The sequence below is a fragment of the Lathamus discolor genome, chromosome 3 (assembly GCF_037157495.1).
Source record: "Lathamus discolor isolate bLatDis1 chromosome 3, bLatDis1.hap1, whole genome shotgun sequence".
NCBI classification, from domain to species: Eukaryota; Metazoa; Chordata; class Aves; order Psittaciformes; family Psittacidae; genus Lathamus; species Lathamus discolor.
Window position 1 is genome coordinate 12834008 of NC_088886.1, and position 22625 is coordinate 12856632.

Below are 22625 nucleotides of genomic sequence, written 5' to 3' on the forward strand. Positions count from 1 at the left end.
GCAGGACACACACAGACGTGTTTGCCAGCTTAGGAATGCAGTCAGCGAGCATTCCCAGACACTGCTTCCAGAGCCACAGAGACATGGGGGACACTGGCAGCCCATTTAGGGAAACTGTAGCGTGCCTGGTTTCAATTTGCTATGCTGACTGAGCAATGTAGAGATGATCCCTTCTTTGCCTGGGTGCTGCATCTCTTTCTTCTCCCATTAAACCTGCAGCTTCTGGGGTCAGCATGAAGCCATGGAAGCTCATACTGTCACCCTGAGCTCTGACACTTTCAAAGGAATTGGCTTAAGTCACGATGACATAACTGACAGCCCTGCTAATACAAAGCAATTTCTCTTTAAAGCTGTCGTATCCAGTAAAGTGTTCTGTCCATGTGATATTCTGACTCTTGAGCGGAAGAGCAGATTTATATAAGCTGTGGCTTGCCTGGAAGCAGGAGCAGGAAGCAGCTTTCCTGTGGTATCTGCAAGTTTCAGATGGATTTCTTTTCCCCTCTTTAGTTTGCTGGATTTCAGGTCAACAAGTAAACCTTAAGTCCCGATCTCACAATGTGAGAGAAGCCTTTGGCTGAGAAAACTTGCGTTACCTTCAGTAAAACGGAAAACCACCACCACACACTAGAAAGCCAAATGGGAAAGCAATGTACTGCCTCCTCATGTGTGCAGGAAGCACTGCTAACACACACAGGACCCTTGTGGGACCACACCAGGAGATCTGACCCACAGCCTAGAGGCAACCATATCATATCAAAGCAAGAGCCAGCAGAGTAATTCCCCTACCCCACTCCACGGCAACCAAGAAGACTCACTCCTTGGAGCAGATGATTAAGGAACTGCTCCAAACAGCCTCCAGTCCTGTTTGAAAAGCACTCCCAAGGCCAATATCCCCACTCCCTTTCCCCTGTTTTCCAGCAGCTCAGCTAGGAGAGTCCTGGTTACCCCAATGCGGTAGCTGAAGCAGCTGTTCAGTAACACCTACCATCCTCATCAGTGCGCACGTGCACGGGGATGCTCTCCGGTCCTGGCCCCACATCGGTGTGAGCCCTTACCCACACCTTGTACTCGGTCCATTTCTCCAGGTCCTTGATCTCCCAGCTGGAGTGCTCCCGTCCAATGCCATCCACCACATGCTTGGTGTTGTCATCTCCTTCCACTGCCTGGTAGGCAATGGAGTACTGGGTGATGACCCCATTGCGGCTCTGGGCAGGCGGTGGCACCCAACTTACCCGGATGGTAGTGGAGCTGGTGCTTACACACTCGACATCTTGGGGTGGGGCGGAGGGGGCTGGGGATAAATAAATGAAGTGGGGAGATGAAGGGAAATGAGTGGAAGGACAAACAAAAATGCACAGGGAACTTTTACCCAGCCAACGGAACACTGAACATACACATGGACATTCAGCCAGCAGCTTCCTGGACAACTGCCTGCCTGCCTTGCAGATCAAAGATGGCACTAGGGGCAATCTGTATTTGAAAGCCTCATGAACAGCATGGAGACAGAAGTGCTGTTCTGCATCAGAGAACACCTCTTCCCAAAGCAGTTCTGGACACTCACTTTACCAAACACAACAAATGTCAGTAAGGGAAGGATTGTGAGAGAGAGAGACTGGTAGGGAGAAGAAAGATGCTTTCAGTGAAGATCTGAAGCAGATGGAAACCAGAAGAGGTAGGAAGCTACAGAAGGCAAGAGTGGCAGAAGGGAAGCTCACACACCAGATTGTATGAAGGCTTGAAAAACCTGCTCCTAGTCAAATGAAGGAAACAAAAGAGGGTAGGGAAAGCAGGTGACTGAGGCTGCCTGGAGTGTGTCCAGGCCGGGTTTGGAATCACAACCATCAGCTCTGAGCAGCACCCTGACCCAGGCACCACGTGGAAACAGGAGATAACATGGTTGTGCTGCTTTGCACGTGTGCCTAGTATCTGGGACCGACTGCTTCATGCCTGTCAAACTGGTTACCTGCCTCAGGAGCTTCCTGGCCTATGGGGCTCCAGAGGGGAAAGCACGCAGGTCTTGTCCCCTCACAAGCAAAAAAACCGTCTGTGGTTTGCATTAATTACTAAGCCCCAACAATGTTAAGTGGCCACAGGGAGAGGAATGAGATGTGGGCAGTGGATGCTTCAGGATGAGAAGCAGTCGCTGCCACACAGCATTGCTGGGGAACAGCAGCAAAACAAATCTGGTGGGTAAAAAGAGGGATCAGGAAAGAAGAGACAACCTGAACAAAGCAGAGCATCTCTAGACAATTGCCTGGTTCATTCCCTTCTCCAGCCTTGCAGAACTGCTGTCCTGTTGCAACAGGGCCCCAGCAACATGGGAGCCCTCCCACAGCAACAGCAGGCTCCTCTCATTTGTCCTCACTGCCCAGGGATGCTGCAGATGGTATGCTTGCAAAGAAGGCAAGGGTGGAAAGAATGAAGAAGGAAGGGAGCCCACCTGTTCAGTGAAGGCACAAGGTAGATGGGTGCAATCCCAGGTGCTTGCACAGAACGGAAGAGCCCTAAGCAGAGAGAGCAGGGCACTATCACCAAAACCAGCACACACAGCTTTAAGGTTAGGAAGCTCCTGGCCTGCAATAAGGCTGGTACAAGGTATCTTGCTTTGCTAGGCAGACAAAAGGCTGCTTCCATTCTTCACTGCACCCAGAAACCTAAAAAAGGCTGAAAAAAGACTGGCGCCCTTCCTCATGCTGCAGTCCTTGAAGGCATCAGTGCACCAGAGCCAGCCTTCCTAGGGCACAGGGACAAGCCTGCCTGCTCACTGCCCGCACAAAGGCAAACACAACCTACATTACCCCAGATAGCACCAGGGACCTCAGATAATTAAAACCCCCAACAATTGTGCCTTGGCTTTGTTCGGCACAGGTTGGTAGTGTGAAAAGATTTTGGAAAGCTGGGGAGAGCAGCACTTCCCAATGCCACTGGTGACCTCTGCTTGTAGAACACAAGGCCCATTTGCTTGCAGATATAGTCACAGGCTGCCTGTAACTCTTTGTGCCCGCTTCAGTTCTCAGAGAGGAGGGCCCATCTCCGACGCCTGCACTGAAGTGTCTGGAGAGAGGAAAGATGGAGGGAGAGTGGGCAGTGATGGATCTGCAAGAGATGATGGCTGAGCAGAATCAGACTGCTGCTATGGGAAAGAGAAGTCAAAGCAGTGCATGCAAGGGAAGCAAACAGTTGCTTATGTGAGGGAAGGCTAATCCTGCTCTGCCATCTGGTATACAGGAAGGGAGCAAGGGTAGAAAATTAATCCTCACACTCTTTTGGTTAATCAGCAGAGAAATGGCAGGAAAGACAGGAGGAAGATGTAACACCAAAGCAACACCAAGAGTGAGCTCAGAGAGGGCTGAGACAAAGCAACTGGTAAGAAGGGACAGATGAGACATAAGGAGCTTGGCAAGCCTTTCTTTTGCCATGATCTGCAGAGAGCCCATTCACGGAAGAGATATGCTCTGGCTTTGTTGCTCCACAGCATCACTTAGGATGCAGCTGCGAACTTCTCCAAAGGCAGCTATGGCTGGCAGGGTGGGCAGGTCAAAAGTTGACTGGGTAAGAGTTATAAACATGATGTGCAAGGCAAAAACTCAGATTAACATGTAAAGAAAACAAAATAAAACTTGGTAACATGAGCAGGATCAACTTAAAATGCATAAGGAGTGGGACTGTCCCTCCTGGGACCAGCAAAGCGCAGACTGGGTGGCAACATGCACCCACACACATAGAGGCACCCACACTGCAAACCTCTGCTGCCTCCAGGCTACTTACACCGGCCTCCCCCGCTGGTCCACAGCAGCCCTGTGCACCCATCCAGCCCACCTACTCTGTAAGCTAGGGAAAAGGCAGCCTCAAGATCCACCTTTGTATTTTAAGCGAGAACAGCATTTTAATGCTGAGGCCTTACGGGCTCCTCTCCTGCATCATGCTGCTTGCCTGAGGCAGTGCAGGCTCCTGGAAAACTCCCCCGTGCTCCTCAGGCCCTCAAAGCAGCACTGCTTGTGCGCTTTGCAGGGTGCCCAACAACTAAGTAAGCAGCTTAGCAGGAAAGACAGCCCAGAGGCTTCTCAGGAGATGGGGTCTGAGCTGTGCTACTTGAAGGGTGCAAAGGGGCACTGCATCCATCTGGCCTTCCTGGAAAAGCACCCCTATCACTCCTGAGCAGGGATGCCACAAGAAAAGCCCAGCAGCAGCAATGCAGATGTCCTTCTCCAGCCCATTAGTGGCTCAGTAGTGATGATGTGCCTCCTACCTTACTGTGACTGGTTTCTTAGGGCCAGGAATAAAGCCTGAAGACAGGCTGTTTGGAAAGCAGGAGTCTGACTGCTCCTGCAGTTTGTGTCCCACCTCAACATGTCAACCTCCAAGATCTAACAGCCTTTCTCAGAGTTACCAGATGGAAGAGTGCAGGAAGGAGACCAGTTTGAAACTGGGAGCAACACTCTTTCTAGATTAGCAAATTTTAAGGCCATAGGGGCCCAACCAAACCATCTGATGCTATGCGAAGATCAAAGAATTTCTGCCTGGAAGTTGTACACACAACTGCTGAGCTTAAGCAGAGCTTTCTGAAAGGCCTACTTGACTTTGACACCCCTAGTACCCAAGAATTCACTCTGCACTGGGATTGTTCAGCCAGTGGTTTGTCACCCTCACTGAATAGTGCAATAGTAACTGCTGAGGACTTATAAAATAGAGTGTCACCAGAAATATTCTCAATTAGGGGCCTGTAAACCAAGACCTAGACACTTCTTGGATAAATCAAAAGAACTCGTAGGCCCCTCAGTGTAAGCAGGGTTTTGCTGCTTAAGCAAAGGTATTCCTGTAGCTTTTGGCCAAACCTCTTCTATCCTGTGCATACTTCTCTTACTAAAGAGATGCCAGAACCAGACAGCTACTGCTCCACCAGCCAGTGAAGCAACAACCTTAAAAACGGACCAGTATGAGATCCCCTGTGAGCAGACAGCATGTGGAAAAGGTCATGGGAAGATGTTCGCCTTAAAGAGTCCACGAAGCAGAGGTTTTGCTTACTTGGATTGTTGTGAGACTCTGAAGGACTCATTTATGCATGGAGCCGTCTCTGATTAAGTGTGTTCAAGGATAAGAGCATCCACTGATGGAATTAATTTAAGTGGCAGGAGAGTTGCTTCAACCTTTGCCTATCAATACAAAAGCCATCTGAAATAGGTATACAAATCCCCACACTCGGAATTTGTTCTCAGTGTTCAAATATTTATAACTGCATGATCTGAACCTTTCTCCATTCTCATACCTGCCTATTGTGTGGCACTAAGCCACCATTAGCTCACTTAACGAGGTGGAGGAATCCCTGCAACTGATATGCTAATGAAGCTGAGTTTTCCTCAAAGAGAAGGTCACTCCAGTAGTGAGCAGAGCTGCTCTTTCCTGCCTGAGCTCCCTTTCTAATGGCCATCTCAGGCTCTCAGCTGCTGTGCATGCTGGTGCCCTCCCTGCAGGGAAGGCTGGCTGCCTTTGCCAACTGCTCACCCCACATAGCTAGTAAATCCCAGACAGACGGTGCTAACAGAAATGTCTTTTTTCCTCCTTTTAATGCTCTTTGCATAATGGCAAGCCCAAAAATCGTTAGTGAAAACGAGCTTATCGCAGGGCCCTTTGATAGCCCTAATCTGCTTATGCACAGCACTTTGAGCTGCCAGTCAGAGCGATGCAAACTCCTGCTCTGTGATCACATGGGGCAGAGTGAGGATGAAAGTGATATTGCCTGGGTCACCTCATTATCTAGCCTCTCTATTAACTCTGCTGCAGCTTGTTCTGGTTTCCCCTAGCACTGCAGTCCCAGAAGCAGCAGCCTTACTTGCTCATACAATCCAGGCAAACAGCCACTTTGCCAAACTTTGACTCTTCCAGTTGCCTGTGAGCCACAAGCTCATCTGGCCTTAAAGAATGCCTCATCCTGCTATCAATCAAGTGTATGGACCAAAGATGAACTCTGGAGGAAGGAAGGCAGCTGGAATGGGAAGTGAAAGGATGAAAATCCAGTGGTTTGGGGACAGTCATATTTAGAGCCAAACAGTCATACACTGCCTGCCCAGACAGCTTGTCTGCATGGCAGTAAATTCATAGAGATCCACAAACCCACTCAAATCAATCTCTCCAAAGCAATTTCCCAGCCTGTTTCACTCCTCCATTAGTTTTTATGAATCTACCCTAAGGGAAAGACAGCATGATCAAACGGACATGAAGAAAGAACTTACCACTTGGGTGCACCCCCTCTGCCAAAGAGCCCTGATCCAAAACCCCAGCTGACTTTCCCCATTACACCCTTCAGCAAACTGCATGCTGGCATCCCTGAAGACACACAAGGGCAGAGGTACTGGGCTACTCCATGCCCAGGCGATGGAAACTGGACTGCTTTTGCTTTGTCTTCAGCAGTGCATAGTATCAGACACTTACTGGATTGGGCAGTTCTGGCTTCGATCATTGGGGTGTAGACTCCTACCCCCAGCTCTGAGCGGGCACCCAGACGGAACTTATACAGTGTGTCTGGTTTGAGACCTTCCACGGCATACGAGGATGTTGGGTCAAACTCCACCTTTTGCTGTCAAATAAAAGGAAACACAGATTATTTGGTGTAGTTGGAAAATCTAGAAAAGCTGGTGTTCCGCTCTCCATGCCAAGGGAATAGGCAGCTCCATCACCCATTCTGGCCCCACAGAAAGTCACAGTCATGCTGTCAAACCTGTTGCAGTTCTGCAGGACATCCAAGGTATGGAGCTTGGGAGAAATACAAGGACCCTGGCAGACCTCTCCGACAGCCAGGCTACCCTGGTGTCCAGACTGCACTGTCTATCACTGTCTTTGTGGGAATGCTGGGACTAGTTATGTAATTCATGTGAGAGGCACAGGACATGAGTTTGTTTTCTCCCAATAGGCAATGCATGCCTGTGAAACAGAGTAAAGCCCTTGTCCTAAAGCAGTTGGGATTGCTAATGCACCTAAACAGTGCCACTAAATTACTTGTTTTGCTGTCACTTCACCTGCAGGGCACTTACTTCTGGCAGCTCTCATGCCATTATGAATACAAGAGGAGAACAGGACTATGGGACACTGGGAAGCTGCCTTTGCACAGTTCTCACTGTGCTGCCCTGAAGCCAGCACTGCTTTTCATATATTTAGAGCTGGACTTCCTTTAGGCACCTGGCAGTAAATGTGGAAGGGCTCTCTCTAGGTCACCCTCAACCTGTTTCTGAAGTGTAACCAGTCCTGGAGCTGCAGACACATACTGGAGGCCATTTCAGACCCACCTATAGAAGACCTACTGTCTTTAAAGGCCCAGCAGTAAGGGCGCCTCAGGGATGGTGTCATGGTATTCTGGAGTCTTTTCAGTCCCAAACCAGTCACTAGTTACTTTGTTAGGCATCAATAAGCACTGCTGAGGTCACTTACACAGAAGCCAGAGACTGCCATACTCCTATACACACCCCTGAGACAGAAGAAACACAGAGAAGAAATGGTCCTGTTGTCACCCCAGCTCAAGCAGGCACCTTTCCCAAGCTGCTGAATTGGTATATCCAGCCCCAAGTGCTGCTGATGAAGAGGCAGGATCCTCACCTGGGTGCCATCCTCCCCTTCCCAGTACAGCAGCTCGTATTTGGTAATGCGCTCCTGAGAAGCAGGCAGCCACGTCAACAGGATGCGGGTATCAGACTCTGCTTCTGCCTGGAAGTCAGCTGGCTGGGCAGGAACTGGGGACCAAACACATGGTTAGTGCCGGGAGGCATATGCAGGCAAAGGAGTAGCGTGGCTTTGCAGAGTTTGTGTTTCACCTTGAAAGGCCTCTCTTTCTTTCTTTCTGGATTCTCCCTTTCTCCCTTTCCCTCATATTGTGCTCCTGGAACAACGCAGGCAAAAAGCAAGCACCTTTGGGACCCAGGCAGGTGACTTTGGGAATCGTGCTCACTTCCAGCCCCTGACTGCATCCCAGCTCTTTCCTTCCACACGCATACTGAGATCCCAGAAGGGTTCAGCACAGTCACATAGGTGCCGACATCCATGCCCAGGACCTTGTGTCACATTTTTAGCCACTGTATCCCAGACAAAACTGTGGGCTGTGTTACTTGCTGAGATTGACACCAACTACCCCAGACAAGCTGATGGCTTAAATCTGATAGCTGTTGGGTGGGGATGCCACTCTGACATGCAACTGGTTGATCACCAAGTGCAGTTGTGATGCCTGGTGTAGATCAGACACACAGCTGAAACGCACACCACTGAGGTGCACACGGAGCATAGCACCTCACTCCATACGTACCCCCTTGTTGCGTTTTGACCTGGATGATGTCCGAGGGGGGTCCGTCACCCACTGAAGTAAAGGCCAGGACACGGATGCTGTACGTAGTCCCCGTGATGAGGCTCCCAACGGTGGTAAGGTGACTGTCATCAGTGTTGTGTTTCTGCCACATGCTCAAAGGCAGATGCGGGTCAGTGGTATAGTAAACACGGTACCCTCGGATCTGTCCATTTGGCTCCTCTGGCTGCTCCCACTGGACCAGCATGGTGCTGGCACTCAGCATCCGTGCCTGGACTTTGAGGGGTGGACTTGAAGGAGCTTGCTCTCCTGTCCGGGCCTCGACCAGCTCACTGGGTGGACCCCTGCCAATGTTATTGACTGCGATGACCCGGAACTCATACTCTGAGAAAGGGCTGAGCCCACCTATGCTATAGCGGGTTGTTGCCACACCATCCACCTCCTGGAACTGACCCTCCAAAGATTTGGGCTTGTACTGGATGACGTAATATGAAATGGGGTCGGAGTTGCCTGAATCCCAGGTGAGGGTCACGCTGGTAGCTGTCGTTTCAGTCACTAATGGCTCTGTTGGAGGTTTTGGCAGTGCTGCAATTGAAAGGCAAAGAGGTGTGATTTAAATAATTCAGTCAGCTCAAACCCTGCAATGTGCACGGGGATAAAAATGGAGCTGCCACCTCCCATTAACATTCTTCTTTAAAAGGCAGAAATCATTTCATACTCTACAACATGCATTTTTATATTACCATATATTGCTTGAAGTGGTTCTTAATGGAAGGATAAACAGAGCAATCATGTTATTAGATGTGCTTGACGCACTTACCAGCAGCAGGCTAAATAAAGGTAATTCAATGGGGATGCAGGAATGTTTCTGTCATGGGGGTTCAGCTGGCAGTGGGAAGGTGCTTGCTGGGCTGGGCTAGCCCCAGAAGCCAGGTGTACAGCTGATTTACAAGGGATACAGTAAAGCAATCAGAGCACCACAGGTAATCTGCAGCTATGCTCCTGCTTCCACAGAGACAGCATCTTAGGCCATAGGGAATTCATGGACAGTGCTGTTAGATGCGTTGATGGGGGAATGTCTTGTAAGTATTACAAAACATGCAGGAGGGATACAGCCAGAGAAATTACCGACTTTCACATCCACTATTTCACTGGGTGGTGTGTCAAACTGCAACCAGACAATAAACTGTTACACAAGTACTCCATGACACTGACATCTCTGAAGTGTTAATGAGAACACAACTACTGCAAGCAAACATTTCCGGATTTGCCATTTTACCAAGACAACAAAGAAAGAGAAGGAGTGTGTGAGAGAGATTTGCAGAGTACACAAACACTTTAAGACAATGACTGAATTAAAGTCTACAGTAAGCTTAAAACTCCTACGAATCACTCTAGTTAAAGTCATTAGTGACTTATAATGCAGCTGTGCTTGACAAGGAACTAGGAAAAATGCTCAGCCCAAATTAAGATCCTCAAGTATTTAATTCTTTGGCAAAGCCAACAGGTTTTCAGTTTCCACATGGTTCAGCTGAGGGCAGGCTCTACAACACAGGAGTGCTGGGGAAGATGATTTTTCCAGTGCTACTGCAACAGGCTACACTGAGGGATCGGTGACGACTGAACTGGCATGGGAGGAAAGGGCATGCGACCCACAACCAGATACCACACATCTACCCATGGATGACTCAGGGAGGTCAAATATCCTGCCCAATATTATAGCCTGATGTAACACATATCCTAGCAGTCTCTCTCAAGCTTCCAAGGACAGATGACACTCATCCACCTTTTCCTTTGGAAGCTTGACTCTTGCCAGTTTATACATGGGTGTGCAGCCTGTATGGGAGCAAGGCACAGGTCTGGTACCTAAGATGCACTCACTGCAATTAGCTCTGTGTCATTATGCTTCTCCTGTTTAACCCTGCAAACTGTCTATTTTCCAGCAAGTACAGGAGAGGGAACACTGGATGAAGGAATTAGGGTCAGAGGCAGTACTATATGCAGAGTGAAGGTGCAGAAAAGACAGACAAGAGAAACAAGGAGGAAGGCAATGGGCTAAAGGAGCTGAGCAGACTGCTCTCTGTCCTGGGGACCTCTGCAGTCCTGGGGTGGTAGTGGGCATCATGTCAGCCAAGGAGGGAGTGAGGCAGAGCTGCCCCAGATACAAAGAGGTAAATACTGGAAACCATGAGGGCAATGCTGCAGTTCCCACCTCCTCCCTCCACATCCAAACCACCTCCTCATCATGCCCCTTTCTTTCACACACTATTGGGTAGGTACTATAATCAAGGCAACCCCTGTGCTCTGTAAGGAAACAGGAGCTGGAAAAGGTACTGACAAGCAGACACCATGAGTAAAAGGAACACTGCGCAGCTAAGGTTAAAAGCATCCTTTGACCAGCACCAGGGAAAAGAGAATTTGCTGTTAATCTTCAGGTTAGAGAGGGCTAACACTCAGTTCTGTGATTTGTTCAATCAGGAACTCAATGGTAGAGGTGGCCATAGAGCAGGAGGGGTCCTGCAAGAACAGAGAGAACAGACAGACTCAAAAGATGACTCATCTGTGGAAACCTCATCTACAAATCAACTGTAAGCAGAAGAGGAAAGGGATAGTGTGGACCTGCTCGGCCCCAGATGGGAAGGGCAGGGCACGTGCTCAGCCTCCCATTACAGAGCTGCCTGGATGGGCTGCCATGTGGTCAGCAATCAGCAATAACGTCCTCTCTGGGGCAAAGCTACCTGTGAAATGGCAGCAGGAAGCATACCTTAAGGACAGCAACAAAAGATGGAGAAAGGGAAAAAGGCAGAGCAGTAAGGGAGAAAAAACTGACAGAGGAATACACAACAGTTACAAAACGAACACAGACAGCTCTTCCCTGCAAGGAGAGAGCGGGAATGCTCATTCTGGTGAGGCACACAGGCACTTCACACTGCTGAGATGCATCTTCTTGTCCCACACTTTTTGCAAGGGACATCTCTGTGCAAACAGCTCTCTGACTAGACATCCACAGCCCTCTTCTCCAGGACAGTCTGTGGCCTACCGTTGTGCTGAGCTGATCCTGCTGATACATAGAACAAGCCAGAAACTGTTGGATGAACAGGCTTGATGAAGTCTCCTCATGGCATAACAAGGACCCAGCCTGACATAAGACTGTCTCCCATCATGCCACATGTACGTGGAAACATGTAGAAATGACCTTCAAAGCAAATACTACACTGCAAGCAGTAAAAAACAAAGCTGTGAGTTTGGGAACCTCCCTTACAAGGTGGAAAAGTCACAGGAGAGTGCAGTCAGTTTCTGCACCCAGTGATACTTTAGCAAAGGGCTACACTGTTGAAGCCCAATCAGAAGCACCACAAGGAGTAACTGCTTACCTTTGACAGTGATCTGTGCTGTGGCTTCAATCATGCCAAGGGAGGAGATGGCCACGCAGGTGTAGTTGGCAGACTGCACAATGTTATTCAGCTCCAAGACGTTCCTACCAACAGGCATCTCATCCTCTTTGGTCAGCTCCTCCACACCAGCCATCCACTTCACGTAGGGCATTGGAGCACCTACTGCCACGCACGTGAGGTTCACGCTCCCCCCAGGCATCACCTCATGGTTGCTCGGAGGGATAGAGAATCGAGGAGCAACACGCCGCACTGAAACAAGGACAAGACAGCTAGTAGGGTCACAGAATCAGCAAAGAAAACTCAGTTGCATTGCGGTGGTACGTGAGGGGGGTTCAATAGTTTTGCCTGTCTATCCCTCGGGACAGATTAAATTAAGTGCAAAAGCTGTTCCCTGCTTTGCCAAATTGCACACACTTTGCTCTCCTTCCTTAGCCACTGGCATCTTATTAGAAGAACTCATTAAGGGATGGCTCAATCCATTCCCTCCAAACATAGCCTTTTGAAATCATATTACTAACATGAAACATTCCTCCATTTAAATTACATTCCTCTAATTAGAGAGCATGCACAAATGCCAGTCACACACTCTCTCTGTGCAGGGCCCACTGAAGCTCTGCAAAACAGAATCACCTGCTCAATTTATTAGCTCTAGAGTAAAGCAACCTGTCCCCTAAACCTCAGAGGGTTTGGGCAGGAGCAGCAGAAGGGTTTCTTTTGGAATTAGCACACGTGCACTGCTAAATAAAATATAATTCCTTTCAAAATGTAACTCAGGTTCTACCTTGACTCAGAAAAAATAGTCACCAGAGCCACATGACATTGTCAGGGCCCGAACAGATCACCTTGCTGGGCAAGAGAGAACTAATCCTGACAGATGTGAGATCATATCCATTTTGACAGAAGAGAGCTGGGCTGGCAGAACCCTTCCCACCTTTGTGGCAGCACTTCGGGAGATGTATTCCTCCTTATTTCACTGCACAGCTTCTCTTCATATCAAGCCCTTGCTGGGTATTTCATTCAAGACTTATTTGTAAGCAACTCTCAGCTACAATAAAGCTCTAAAGCTGCCTGCCATATGCATTCCCGTCAGGAAAATGACACTGAGAAATGAGGCCCCTTCTTCAGGGTTAGTGTTATGGGCCTATTTAAGCAAGGGTACAGAAACAACTGTGCTCGGTAAATCTTTTGTCTCCTCTGGGCAAGCTCATTTTAGTCTGTAGTTAAAAAGGGAAACTGCTCGAACGTGTCTCGCCCAGCAGCCCTACTCTGCTCTAGCCTCCTCCACCAGAAAGGCAGCCCCAGAGCAGCGGCTGGGTTCACAACTGATCGGCTCCCAAGGAGCCTCTTCCTGCCAATTATGCTCCTCCATCAGTGCATCGGGCTGGTGGAGCAGCCAACAGCCGTGGTGCTGGGGGCAGGTGGAAATGGGGCAGGAGCAAGAGCGGTGCCAGCTCACAAAACGCCACAGGCACAACCGGCCCCATGGGTGCTGGGGGATGAGAGGGACACTGCTCTGTTGGCCTGGCTCCTGCTACCACGGTGTCCCCACAGGCAGTAAACTGCTAACAGCCCGGTGAGCCGCAGAGGTGTCAGCTCGGCTCGCCAAGCTGACTCTCCCCAAATCAAATTTCACTAGTGCTCTCTTTGATGACTCATCCCCAAAGCAACAGGCTCGCAGAAATAGACTGAACACAGAAGCCCCCACGCTAACATGTACAACAGAGCTAAGACTTTGTGATAAATTAGACAATACTGTCAACATCGTGTGTGTACTACACATCGTCTCGGTGACAAAACAGGGCTCATTAGCTCCTTACCAGCCGGGGGAAGAATAACTTGCCTTTTTTTTTTTTTCTCCTTTTTTGAATGTCTAAATCCGAAGTCTTGCTGGTTGTTTCTTTTAATCAATTATTAAATCTCAAATCAATAGCTACATGAGCGATCGCCAGTGAGGCGTTACCTGACTGAAGGGGCAGCGCTCCCCAAACGAGACAGAACTGAAAGTGTACTCAAGTGCTACACAGTCATGAGAATACAGTTTCACCTGATGGACATGGCAATGGTTTAACATGATGGCGTGTATTTCCAACCAAAGCATCCCAGCACCATTCATTAGGAGTTGGGTTTCATTTTCCAATGAACATGGTGTTGAATTATTCCACGTAGAAGCTGTTCAATTTCCATTCCCATCCAAGGACCAAACCCACCCATACTGTATTAAAACAAAAAAGAGCAAACCTCAAGGATAAAGCCATAGGTGTGCACAGAGCACTCACACATGCACGAGGCAAACAGGCACTGGAGGCCCCTACAGAGCCAGACAGAAAGTAGTGCAAGGACAGGACAGGGAGAGGGAAGGGACACAGGAACTCACGCACAGGGACATGGGAAGACAGACTGGAGGACAAGAGGCCATGCAGGAAGGTCATAACTCAACATGCATGCACAAAAAGATTTTGACTCCCAGCCTTGTGAGACCAGAGGCAGCACAGCATGCTGCAGACACCCCTGTACCTTGCACTGTGCCCCTGTGTCAAGCATTGCTTTCAGGGTGCTCCTGGGGCCAGCCTGAGCCCCACCTGTGCCGTGTCCCCCTTGATGTGTGCTGCAGAGGCACTGGCTGCAGCCATCTCTCCCTGGGGAAGCCAGCAGCTGACTGCCCCTTGCTCCCTTGTGGACAGCACAGGGCATATGCACTTCAAAGGAGCTCTCTCAGCAGCGCCCTGCAGGGTTGAAGGGAAGGGCTGAGCCCCTTCTGAAGTGGCTGTGCCCTGTCCTTACCCCCAGGGGAGAAGCGGGGTGATCAGTGCATTCGTGTGCCTAGAGAAAGGATGAATGGCAGGGAAAACTCTACTGCAGACCAAACTGTATGGGAGGATGGACAGGCTGCCGCATCACCAACCTCAACATGGGCCATGCCTCCAGTATACCGCAGCCTGAGGCATGCCAGGAAGCTGTGGGGGCCTCAGCTCTCAAACTTGGCAAATGTTTTAACAGTGGTTAAACTGACATTTGTGACCCAGCACGTCTGAGCCAGCCTCTCCGTGTCAGCACACCAGCAGAACTGCTAAGATGGTCTTGTAGCTCTGTACCAGAGAACAGCGGTGCCCAAGTCACTGCAGCTGCTAAAAACGGATGCCATGTGTAGGGTCAGCTCTCAGCACGGGAAGTGGGAGGGCATCAGAGCAATGCCTTTGGTGAGAGATCTGGCCTGGACAATCCTGCGGCAGGAGTATGTACAAAGGAAGGGACAGCCTCCCATCCGCTCAGGGGATAATTGGCAGCTTCTTGTCCCAGTCAGTATGGAGGGAGAAGGGGAGATGCTGTCAGTTAGCATTAGTGAAAGCTAGCAGAGCTCTCATAGCAGCTTGCGGAGCACCATCAACACATTCCTCAGGCTCAAGCCAGTGATTTAAGTCGCTTGCTTTTCTAGCATAAGAGTCTGGTAATAATTTAAATCAGTACAACTCCTCAAAAAGCAGCATTCTTAGAATTTCTGTCTAATTTGCAAGTCAAATCACATGGGCTAGCACAGCCCATGATGCTACCTTAAGTGCTCTGGAAAATTTTGTTGTTCTTCATTTATTGCAGCAATGAAATTTCCTTTTTTATTACAGTTTTCTTGACAAGAATTTGTAATTTTTTATTTTTTTCTTTACTTCTTTTTGGATAAAGATCGAAGAAGGTGGTTTGGAGGCTTCGCAGGGACAACACAGGGAGAATTGCTGTGAATACTAAAATGATTTTAATGGACAATAGGATAATTCAGAGGTTTAGTTAAACCAGCTGACTGTCAAAAATGAGATTCATTGTCATTCATCCCAAGAATAGGCACCGTAAGGGCTCTGTGCTGCTCCACTATTTAGCACGCCTCCCGGTAGAGAGTGTTCTACCGGTAGAGAGTGGGAAGTGAAGTGAAACCCCAGAGCAGTGAGCAGTACAGCGCAACCTGAGCCAGGCCTTGGATCCCACAGGACAAGGAGAAAGGACAGCATGGAGACTGGTTCTCCACTCACTGGGGGGGATACCATGGGGAGGAAGGAGGAGAGCAGGCAACACAAGAGCCACAAAGGTTGAGATTGAGAAATGTTAATAATTCAGCATGCATTAACATGCACATTCCTTGCCTTGAGAGCAAAGAGCATGAATTGATTGCCTGGCTCCTTTCACCACAGGAGTGGCTGTTTCCTAATGGCTCAGGTTCCCTTGGAGGGTGATGTTACCCCCTTGGAGAACCAGGGGACCCCCCCACCTCCCTGCTACTGTCTGCAAGATTTGGAGGCTGAGGTCTGAGCATGAGTTCTCAGGGCTCACAGGTCGTTGCTGTTGGCCTCTCTCTTGCATGCTGAGACACTGCTGGCATACAGCGAGACTGCTGGAAACACAACAGTGCCAGGAGGACCACCCATGCTTCCAAAACCATGTGGTTGTGCTAGGGAAGGGGAAACCAAACTCCTCTTCCCTGTTGGCTGTCTTGGCCACGGTACAGCTGAGCAAATGACAATGCTAAAGCCCGTCCCTCCAGCTTGCAGAAATGCAGGGACTTCTACTTGTCTGCACTTGCTTCTGGGTTTCCTTCCCACCATGCTTACCTAACATCTAACTCTGGGCTTCATCTTCCCCTTTCCTGGCACCCCCATCACAGGCTCAGCGGGTGCTGCCCAGTGGTGATGGAGAGCTGTGCCTATGCTCTGCCTGCTTCTGTACTCAGCTGCTTTGGTCCTGCTCCACTATCCTGAAATCCTCTCCCCCTTTGCTTTCTCTGCACAAAGGAGCAGCAGTCTGAAGATCTGTTTGGTCTGAAGGAGGACTAGCACTGCTTGGCCTGTGCTGCTCCTCCCTGGCCTACAGCACAGCAAAAACAAGTTTGGAGGACTCTGCTCCAATCTCCCAACAGGGATGGTTAGTAAAGAGTCACACAGGGCCACGTCTTTAGGAAGGTGAGACTGCCCAATTTCATTACCCCAGCCAGACAAGCTGGAGGATCTGTGCTGCACGGGGTGTGCTCTTGCCCTAGCCAAACTGCGACCCTGCCCAGAACTCCCGCCTTCCTCAGGAACCACCTCCTCTGATTCAGAATGAATTTAGGAGATACCCTCAAACATGCTCATCAGTCTGCATGGTTTACTCATCTGTAGACACCCTTCATCTCACCCTAGTGCTATCATTTTAAAGAAGGACTTCAAATGGAAAGGCAGTTGCTAGTCTCACAATCTATTGACAGAATCAACAGCAGGAGAGGAAAAATTGGAACCAGAAAAAATGCATTTACAGTCTAATCTTGTGCTCAAACAATGCTGTACTATTTATGCTCCCAATGCATCCTTGAGTGCTGACATTTTATAGACAATTTCCAAAACAGGGCCTTGCCATTTTTGGATTATATTTCAGCTATAACTTTTAGGTCTAATTATTTGCGCTGACAACCACATATAAAAGAGGATATATCATTACAGTGGTGCAGCATTGGAGACACATCAGCATTCAGCATGCTGACATACTAATAGCAAAGTAAGGGAGAGCAAGATTGTGGAGCTATGCAATTTGCATTCGCTCTCTGAAATTTCTCTGATGAAAATAACACAACATTAAGGAGGGAAATAAGAGAAAAGATCCACTGTATCAAGATAAAATAACTCGTTAATAAATAACCTTGTAGCAGTCACAGAGCAATAATTAAATACATGGGTTAGCAGTACACAGTTTTAAGTAAAGCTGGAAAAACGTAAGATGTAATTATCAGTGCCAAACAAATTATAAGCACGGCAAATCCCAATGGAATATTTAGAAACTAATTTCTGGTTTCCCATTAAATATTTGTGTATGTGGGTATTTTTGGGGGGGTGGGAAGGAGGGGTCGACACAAAGAATGAGAAATTATCCACTCCTGCTGGCTTATATCCATTCTCAGCTGCCTCCCCTCAGCTAAGCCATGCGGCTAAAACGTTTAAGTGCCCTGTCAAAGGTTCATTCTCCAGAGGTGCCTGAGCCATCACAGCGGTGCTCTGAATTTACTGAAATCTGGGAGGCTTTGGGCCTTGGCTTTAATTTCTTCTCTTTTCTTCCTTGTTCTCATTTTTCATCATTGTCTTGGGCTCAGGTAATTTTATCCTCTATGAAATCTATTTTTAGAGGGTAAACAACAAGGGCCCTGTGCCTCAGTACAATCTAAATGAGAGCACATTCCAGGGAGAGAAACAGGAGTGAAGTCAGTGTATTGGAACAACTACTATGACAACTTGTTAAAACTTGTTGCAATGCTGATTGTAAGACCACCTCATCATACAGCTGCCCGATGGTATTTGTGAGAGGAGCCAGGGTCTCTCCCTGGGAGAAGCTCTGGGCTGGAGAGATGCTGTGAGCATCCTTCTCCTGCAGTGTGTGTGGAGGAACAGACCCACATGGTACCTGTTTGGTAAAGGAGTTGAGTACTTCTGCCAAAACCACCAGATTTCCTCAGCATGAAATCACAAGTGCCTTGAGCAGGTCTGGAGCTAGATTTAATTTAAAAGATGGAGTTGCCTTTTGCTATTGTCCTTTACTCACCTCTGGTTTTCTGAGGGCAGCAGGACAGAGCAGGGCAAAGCACAAATCAGGTTTTGCTGAGCGGCTATAAGCTCCTGCACACATCGTCACCGGCCTCCCTGAGCTATCCATGATAAGGCTGGGGCCATTGCCAGAGCACCCTGCTCTCCTGCCAGCAAGACCCAGCCCCAGGGAAGAAAGGAGAGGCAGACCTGGTCATGCAAAGGGCCCTTTGTCTGAGCATGGAGAACTGGCCACTCCCAGAGTAGGAACTGCAGTGGAGCTGGGAAGCTGCCTCAGCAAGAGGACCTTCCATCTCTCAGGCAGCTGCCCCTGTGGCAAGGGAAGGCAGCATGCTGAATTATTCTCCAGCTGAGATAAAAAAGTAAGCTTTTTGCCCCTAGAGAAAGTGAAAACTTTTAAAGCTACAAGAGAACTTGAGGAACCTGTTCTTCCCTAGCAGCTCACAAGGGGACTGGAGGGGACTGATCTCTGCTTCCAAAGACTGCTCTTGATCTCTGGCCAGAAAGCAGCAGCAGTTTAGAGGTATTACACTGGCACCTAGCACAGGTAATGGGTTAGAGAAGGACCCCACATACAGCAACATGCACTCCTTCCCACCCTATCTTTGAATAAAGGTGCCCTGGTTGGTATTTGCATGCAGAATATATGGTGCATTTTAAATCTTAAGCAACAAAGACATGCAAGCAAAGTATCAATGCCATCACGACAGCCACAGCAAACAGTAAGCAGATTTCATCAGGCACACTGTGGCCGTGCCTGGAAGGGAGCCAGAGTCTGTAGGGCACCCTCCCCTTTTGGAGATGGCTCTCCTCTCCCTACTGGAAAGTCCCATCTGACGTGGCGTACTGTAGATGGATAAGAAGTGAAAAGGACCAACCTTCTCGCTGATCTGAGAGATGAAAGTTTGTTTTGTTTGATGGCAGAGTGCGATGAAGATGAGGAGGGAATAAAAAAAGACAAGGAAAAACACAGAGAGTAAAAACAGGCCAAGCTTCATCTGTCCGCACACCACTGAAACGACAAGACAAGACTACAGAGGTCAGCCATGACTTCCCACCGTGCACATACACCACTCCATGTCACGGACAAGAGTGTGCCACACTCACACCGCTCTGGCCCGGACCAGGGAGCCTCACCAATCTGCTCACCGCTCCTTGAGGCAGGGTGGAGGGGACCACATGTCCCACACATACTCACATGGAGGGTGCTTCGGGGCAGCCCCACGCTGGGCCAGATGCTGGAAGCACAGACATATCTACATGTGCAAAGCACTCTCACACACACACAGGCCAAGGGACTCCAGCCATCACACAAACTGATGTGCTCCCACACACCCACTCCAGTTATAAAGATGATGGCAAAGGCACTTTAAAGTTATTGACCACACACTGGGAAGAGCATATGTGTAGATCCGAATTTTATCAAGTATGAAAGAAATGTTCCAAGTGGTGAATGAAAAATCTTCTACCATGAAGAGTTGCTCCCCCTCTCCAAACAAAGAGCTAAATGCAGCAGAGATGTATTAGGCAAGTGACAGACATGCGCAGTCTCAGCTGGGCTCAGTTTCGGGAGAGCCTTACTGGTACACTGTGCTGCGAGTGAGAGATGGACAAGAAATCAGGACAAAAACACCCAGAGAAAATTGAGCAGATCCCAGTTTTTGTTCCTGTGGGAGAGACAGTAGAAGGTTAGTTGCATTTTCCTTACAGACAAAGGAGATCTTATTTCTCTAGCAGGAGTGACCTCACTCCAGCTACAGATCTGTGGCGTATTAGCTGTAATCGAACACTCACTGAGAGAATACAGAAGTGGATTTGATAGTTAAAGAGTGCTTATGAGTCACATTTTTGATGGGGGAAGGAGAAGGTGGGGGGGAAGGAATTTGCTTTCCAGCAGAAACACTGCAAATTAGAGAACAGCATGTGGCATTATACAGTGCAACAGTACAGTCAGCCATTTCCAGCAACTAGAGGACAGGATTTTAACCAACACTGACACGGCACAGAGCAGGCAACAAACTGCCAATAAGAGCTACAACAGTGGCCTACGAAGTGTAATGGAGCTTGCAGGAGAACAGCAAAACAGTTGTTTGCATTTCTTCAGTTGAATTCATATCAGCAGACCACAACCAGCCAAGCCAGAGTTTAACTGGCCCACAAGCGAGTGCCAATCCAGCGAGGTGCCCCACCTGAACATCCTCAAAACAAACAGTCCTAGCTTAAGGTTCAGGTTTCCCCTGCCCTGCTTCAGGCAGGGGATACACTTCTTGGTCCACAAAACATTAACATAAGGCTCATTTAATCCTGTGAGACCCTGTGACGGGAATAAACCTCTTTATTGCCGCTCCCAAGCCACCGCTTTATTTCCTAATTTGACGGAGTGTATCGCCATCTGCATGGCCTCGGCAAACAGCAAGGGGCTTCTGCCTTCTGCTCAGCTCTTCCCAATAGGGAGAATTTGTTTCCTGCCCTTGCCCAGGAAGGACAGTGCTTCTGGCAAACCAGGCAGATCCATGAATGGCTGCATTTCTGGAAAACAGCACTACCACCACAATAGGGCAACACAGACTCCAAGCCCTGCAAGCATGGACCATCCTGCAGCACCCAATGGGACTGTGCAACAGAATGGGAAGAGGCTGGTGAAAAATGCAGGACCGAGGGATGCTGCTTAAATAGTTACAGGAGCACCCACCCCTGCTGCAGGAGTGCAGCAGCCCCAGAGCCTCCCTCTGCCCTTAGGAAGCACTGATGGGTCCCCATCTACAGCAAGGGGACTTGCTGTGGTGCTACCTGGCCTGACTGGGGGCAAGGTGCTGCTGCAGCTGAGGGCCAGCCAGGGGCTCTGTTTTGAGAAGCCTGGCAGGGACCGCACTGCATCAGTGTGCACGGACAGGAGCAGGCTCCAGCAGTGGCTTTCCCCACATATTGACACTTCAGATTAGAGTTGGAAAGGTGAGGAGATACATGTGAAACACACTAATTCAAACAGATTACTTTCCGGTCTGTCAAACAGGAACAAGTTTAGGGCCTGCTATTTGTCACTAATTGCTGGATTATCCCTTAATCTCTTACTGTATTAGTGGTTTATGGGGAATAAAACCCAGTAGTAGGCTATTTTGGAACAGCTGTAAGGCAAGAGGGAACACCTGGGCAGAAAGTTCTCTCTCTTTTCCCTTTAGTTAATGTTTAAACAGCTGCCGCTTTATCTGAGATAAACCTGATAAATGGTAAATTGAAAGTTTCATCTCACCCCATTCACATACTCCCTTATCTCCAGTTCTCTATCCATGCCAATCCTAAACTAAAAAGCACGCTTTACCAAGTTTTTCTGCTTTTTTATAAAACAGCTGAGTAGTGACAGTAGATACCATCTGCCCCCATGTAGAGATTCAGGATTTAAGGCTGGGGTTACCCAGAGTATCCCCTGTGCAGAATACATGGCTCACTAGGCATGCTACCGTGTTCCCGTGAACCTGAGCTGCCTGGCAGCTAACTTGAACATGCCAGTCTATGTGCAAGATAAAGCAAGAAGTCACAGCAGAAATGCCACCAGAAGACAGCAAACTCCAGAAGGTAAAACAGGGCTCCTTTTGAGATCCACACTGAAACAGCAAAGAAACAAAGAGCAAGGCCGCATCAGAGACGCGTCTGCCAGTCCCGTCAGATGGCTCCAGTGCTCTGCAGGCAGAAATTCTCATGCTGATTGAATTTGGCTTTTACCCTGCCACAGAAATGCTTGTCTTATGCAGTAGCAGCAATACTCTTAACCACAGCAGCTTGCTGCAGAAAGAATGAGTTTGGGCTTATGGGAGGGCTCTGCTTTTGTGTATTCTTGGGCATTAGCTCCCTGAAACAAGGAAGAGGGCTATGGCCAGGATACAAATCGACAGGTCTGAGATTTTAGATCGCTAGCTCAAACAAAAGAAAACATTTCTAAAGCTTTTCAGAATGGGAAGCTAATACTTCCCTGAAAGAAACAAGAAAGTTTATTATCCCAACTGGCTCCGTATTCTGATGGGAACTGCCAGCATCTGTCCTTGCGCTGAAAACCCTCGGGTGCTGCACATGGCATTAAGATAAAGGCAAACCCAGACACTTTGGGATACAAAAGAGAGAGAGGTTAACAAAAAACTAGAGGGGGATGAACCTGTTCCTGCTTATCTCCAAAAGCACATCTTGTGTCTCAAGGACTTCACATAAATCAAAATTTATTCTTTACAGCTTTTAGAAGTATAGAGGAACAAAAGGACAGATTGTCTTTTTTACATCAGACTACATTAGACGAAGACAACATCCTATTATATGTTATGAACAATGTTCTCATGCCACAGTGATGAGTATATTCCATCCTAGAGAGAGAGAGACAGGTTGCTCAGGGAGTCCAAACATCCTCTCCCA

General features: G+C 48.7%; 1 protein-coding gene across 5 annotated transcripts in view; it reads right to left on the reverse strand.

Annotated features, from left to right (window-relative positions):
- PTPRF (protein tyrosine phosphatase receptor type F) overlaps positions 1-22625 on the reverse strand; it is a 394296-nt gene that overhangs the window by 63664 nt on the left and 308007 nt on the right. For all 5 annotated transcript variants that reach the window (XM_065673567.1, XM_065673566.1, XM_065673568.1 and 2 more), the window contains 5 exons: positions 11659-11928; positions 8288-8869; positions 7588-7721; positions 6430-6574; positions 986-1291 (listed from right to left, as the gene is read on the reverse strand). In XM_065673567.1, coding sequence (XP_065529639.1) covers positions 986-1291; positions 6430-6574; positions 7588-7721; positions 8288-8869; positions 11659-11928 — 1437 coding nt within the window. The remainder of the gene's footprint in view (positions 1-985; positions 1292-6429; positions 6575-7587; positions 7722-8287; positions 8870-11658; positions 11929-22625) is intronic.